Source organism: Portunus trituberculatus, chromosome 14, assembly GCF_017591435.1.
Source record: "Portunus trituberculatus isolate SZX2019 chromosome 14, ASM1759143v1, whole genome shotgun sequence".
NCBI classification, from domain to species: domain Eukaryota; kingdom Metazoa; phylum Arthropoda; class Malacostraca; order Decapoda; family Portunidae; genus Portunus; species Portunus trituberculatus.
In genome coordinates, this window is record NC_059268.1 from 2,097,335 (window position 1) to 2,102,736 (window position 5,402).

The following is a 5,402-nucleotide window of genomic DNA, read 5'->3' on the forward strand; positions in this document are numbered from 1 at the left end:
TCGATCCATCATTTGTCGGTCTTTTGCCGTCACATCAAAGGAATGATACGCAACGCATCTACCTTCATGTGGACGGGGAGCGTTGCATCGTCCCGTGACTCCGTTGCAAGCTCAGTCTTGTAGAGGATAGCCAGGAGTACAGTTGTAGCTCGTGTGTGATTGTGTTTCATATAATTATATATATTATATTATATATATATATATATATATATATATATATATATATATATATATATATATATATATATATATATATATATATATTACACCTTTTTAGTGTGAAGAACTATCTAGGTACTAGAAAAATGGAGTGGAGTAAGGAGGATATCATACGTCTGATAGAAACTTACCGTAAGAGGGACGTGATTTGGGACCCAAAACATGTTCATCATTTCAATAAGCTTCGTAAACAAGATGCATGGGAGGAAATTGCCAAGGAAATGGGATCATCGGCAGATGTGTGCAAGAAGAAGATGGAATATCTTTTGGCAGCCTTGAGAAGGGAGAAAATGAAAATGAAGAAGAGTACTGGTACTGGAAAAGGTGAGTAAATGATATCGTATTCTTTATTCAACCATAATATATGAACTCATTATACATATATACTTAATATTCTTCTTCTGCATATAAAGTGATGTATACAGCTCTCTATAATTATATGGTATTCATATATCATGTATTCAAACCAATAACTAACAATATGAAAAATAGTAACTAGGCTACATTTAGTAAGAAATGTTTACATAGGATAAATAAATTCCTATAATTGATTTATTTCAATGACTCAAAACAATATGAAAATGAACATATATATATATATATATATATATATATATATATATATATATATATATATATATATATATATATATATATGTTACGCTTAATGTTAATAGTTGCCTAATGTGTACATTAGGTAGCGGAAATAGCCTAATGTGTATACTCTTCATCTTCAATTCTATAGACCACAGTTTAATGTGCACAGATCTGAGGTTAAATGGTGCACAACATTCCCTGGTGGTAAGGTTAGGTTAGGGTCAGAAACATCCACTAATCTCCCCACTTCTGCCAGCACCACTGTATCATCCATTAACAGGCCCGCCTAACCTAACCTAACCTAACCACCACGGAATGTTGTGCACCATTTAACCTCAGATTTGTGCACTTTAAACTGTTGTCTATAGAATTGAAGATGAAGTGTATACACATTAGGTATTTCCGCTGCCTAATGTACACATTAGGCAACATATATATATATATATATATATATATATATATATATATATATATATATATATATATATATATATATATATATATATATATATATATATATATATATATATATATTAAACTACATTCTACCCCGTTCCTACCAAAATATTTTATTTTATTTTATTTTTTTTCTTTACAGGAGCACATGAGACTTACACTAGCTCGTGGTTTGCCTTTGAAAGTATGCAATTCCTATGGGACAAGAACCAACCAAAACCAACATTGAGTACAGTAAGTGAACAGTATTTAATATATTAAACATTAATATTTCTTTATGCTAACCTGCATCATATTACATTACAAGCCATTTATATTTGCCGGAAATTCTGATCAGCTAATCACACACACACACACACACACACACACACACACACACACACACACACACACACACACACACAAGCAGCAGACCGTAGGTGAATTACACACACACCAAAAAAAAAACTTTAGTTATTTAACCTGGGGGAGGGAACCCACAACAAAAAGCCGCAAGTTTCTATGCGTAGTCATTTTGCCACGCTAATTTTCCTTCATTCAAGAAATAGTCAGCTATCTCCTCCCTTACATTCAGCAATGTAGCCTTTGTTTTGCGTGCAACTCTTTTCAGGGGAAGAAGTGATCCCATCTCGTGCGTTGCTTCTCTCCAATTTCCATTTCTCACAACACCTGCCTCTTCTGAATCAAATGTTCCTGGTGGAGTGTAGAGTTCCGCTGAATCTGGTCTTCGGCGCAAGAAGTTGTGTAGTAAAGTAGTTGTCATCACTACACATGAAGCCTTTTCTGGTTCCAGTAGCAACGGTTTCCTCAGCACACGGAAAACTGAAGATGCTATGCCAAATACATTTTCAACTACTCTGCGAGCTCTACAAATCCTGTAGTTAAAAATTCTTTGCTTTGATCCTTTGACGTGGTAACCTGGATATGCTTTCATCAAGGTTTCACTCATAGAAAAAGCTTCATCTCCCACAAAGAAGAATGGTACAACTTCCTCCCTCTCGTTTAGAGGAGCAGGCTCAGGTAGATTTAAAGCTTTTTCCTCCATTAGCTTGTACAACTGTGTGTTTGCGATCACACCACCGTCTGATATTCGTCCTTGGCATCCCACGTCTACAAACATGAAGTTGTAGTTAGCATCAACTAATGCAAGAAGAACAATGCTGAAAAAACCTTTGTAGTTGATGTATTCACTGCCACTTGCAATGGGACACTTCAAAGTGACGTGCTTACCATCAATAGCCCCGACACAGTGTGGAAAGTTCCATATAGTTTCAAAATCTGTAGCCACTGTCAACCACTCTGCCTGTGTTTTAGGGATCTGTAAAACAAAACAAATGGTACACTTTAACATTTTATTTATGTATGTATGTATGTAACACTATACACACACATATATATATATATATATATATATATATATATATATATATATATATATATATATATATATATATATATATATATATATATGTGTGTGTGTGTGTGTGTGTGTGTGTGTGTGTGTTCATTTATTGTATGTCTCTCTATCTATTCTCTTCTCTCTCTCTCTCTCTCTCTCTCTCTCTCTCTCTCTCTCTCTCTCTCTCTCTCTCTCTCAGATCCAGACCGCAACGAGTGAAGCAGCAGAGGAACCAACAGAAGTGTCGGTAGAAGGTGAGGATCTGAATACAAGTTTGGCGACATCACAGGAAAGAAACCCTGAAACAAGGCACCCCAAGTCGCCCACACCCAAAAGTAAGAAGCCGAAGACATCAGCTGGTGACCAACGTCTCGATAAGGCTTTTGAGATACTCACGGCCACAGCTAACCAAGTTAATGATGAAAACCAGCATTTTGGTAACTTGGTTGCTTCTAAATTGCGTAGGTATGATGACAGGGTACGCAGTTTGATTCAAAATGACATTCTGAACGTATTTGTTAGAGCAAACACAGGCTGTTACAGTACTGATCAGCCTTTCCCTGGTAACGTAGTTGGAGGTCCACAGACAACCCATCCAGTAGGCTTCCCACCCAACTTCTGGTTGTCTCATAGTTATTCAGACGCATCTGAAAGCCATGATTCTAGAACAAGTACTCCAGCTGTAGTGCAACCATCACCTTCCCCCAGTACTTGTTCGGTAGGAAATGAGTTGAACATTGAGGAACTAATATAGTTGTGATTTTTTCACATGTGGCCCGTAACTTCCAATGAGGATATATCTCTTCCATTCTTAAATTACATTTATATTTGTTTTTACTTCATTGTGCCCCATCTTCAAAATATATATATGACATTGATTTATCAAGTTCCTTCTTGTACTATAAAATAAAAAGAAATTAAAACATTCCTGTTTCATTTATTCCTGCACAGACCAAACACAGAATATACTGTCTTAAGACTATTTCTATTATTTATAAAATCAGGAATTCCCATTTACCTGCTATTGTGAGTTGTTTTTGGAAAGTATACGAAGAAGACAGTCTTGTTAAAGAAATAGCGTACATACATAATTGTGATCTGTTCAGCACGCCTTTTACTGCACTAATACATGTTTGTATGTGTACGAGAGAAACATATATCGATTTAACTATGAGTGGCACATTCATGTCATCATACATCAGTTGTTCATATGACATTTTATAGATGACTTACCTTAATGTAGTCATACAGTGTTTCCACAATGGCAGCACACACTTCGGGAATGATCTTGCTAATTGCCTGCTTGGAGATTCTGAAGAGATACTGCAGGCTGGTGTATGAATCGCCGGTGGCCAGAAAGCGTAGTGTTACTGCTAGCCTTTCCTGGATGGGAATTGCTTTCCGAAACTTTGTGTTTTTTTTTGCAATTTTCAAGCCAACTTCAGACAAGAGAAACTCGAAATCAGTTGGGTGCATCCTTGTAAAGTTTTTGTAGAGTCCACTCACGTGTTGGAATTTTAAGTCCGCCAACATAGTTGTTCCACTGCACATCTCCTTCTTTCATATAGTTTAGTAATCCACCAACGCCGTGACTTTCTTTTCCTTTTACTAACTTGATGTTCATGAATAAATATATACGCGGCCGCAGCCAACTGCACACTTGCACTCATGGGTACTGTCAGGGAAGAAACTGGATGATACTGTTGCATCACGGAACGATGATACGACACGCGGATACGCAACGGGTACAATATACACTGTCGCACCGTATCGTATCATCGTTGCGTATCACCATGCGATACGCAACGATGATACGATACGTGTAAATGCAACAAGTGTGGACCCAGCTTTACACATCACTCCATATATAAATCTGTCTAATCGTAAAAGCTCCCCAATTATTCACCACCAATTTCTACAGCTTCACAAACTCATGTGAGGGATTAAAATAGTAAAGACTGTGGCCATTAACCCCTTCAGTAGCATGACGCGTTTCCCTGTTCATTCTGGTGACCATTTGGTGATTTTCTACAGCTTCACAAACTCATGTGGGGGATTAAAATAGTGAAGAGTATGGCCATTAATCTTCTGCCCCTTCATATTGTCAATAAAATGGCCTTATCGTAGCCATCCTGTCTGAAAATGCCCAAAAAATATATCAAACTGTCTTAAAATGCCTTAAAAAAAAGCTCGCTCCGTAATGGGGAAGACTGGCTGGGTGACCAGCAGGCGACCGATGTGATTTATATATACACACACACACACACACACACACACACACACACACACACACACACACACGTAGTGTAGCGGTTAGCACACTCGGCTTACAAATGAGAAGGCGCGGGTTCGAGCTTCGGGCGCGCAGTGGAGCAAATGGGCGAGCCTCTTAATGTAGCCTCTGTTCACCTAGTAGCAAGTATAGGTACGGATGTAACTCGAGGGATTATGGCCTCACTTCCCCGGTGTGCGGGTATGGTGTGGTCTCAGAGCTTATAGACCGAAGATCGGTCTATAGGTTCTGAGCTCTTTCCGTAATAGGGAAGGCTAGGTGACCACCAGGCGACAGTAAATATATACAATGAATGCACACACACACACACACACACACACACACACACACACACACACACACACACACACACACACACATATTATAAGTGAGTGCACGTCTGGACAAACAGTGAAATGAGTGCTGCAGTGCTAAGCTACGGACGCAATGCCCTTCTGC

General features: G+C 38.3%; 1 protein-coding gene across 1 annotated transcript; it reads right to left on the minus strand.

Annotated features, from left to right (window-relative positions):
• Positions 1–1,621: 1,621 nt before the first annotated feature.
• LOC123503835 (putative nuclease HARBI1) lies at positions 1,622–2,627 on the minus strand. The gene has a single exon (XM_045253905.1). It carries the CDS (start codon positions 2,621–2,623, stop codon positions 1,772–1,774), a length of 852 nt encoding a protein of 283 aa, XP_045109840.1. The 5' UTR covers positions 2,624–2,627; the 3' UTR covers positions 1,622–1,771.
• Positions 2,628–5,402: the final 2,775 nt, after the last annotated feature.

Coding starts and splice junctions, on each gene's coding strand:
- LOC123503835 (XM_045253905.1), bottom strand. CDS start 2,623: ATGTTAAAGTGTACCATTTGTTTTGTTTTACAGATCCCTAAAACACAG.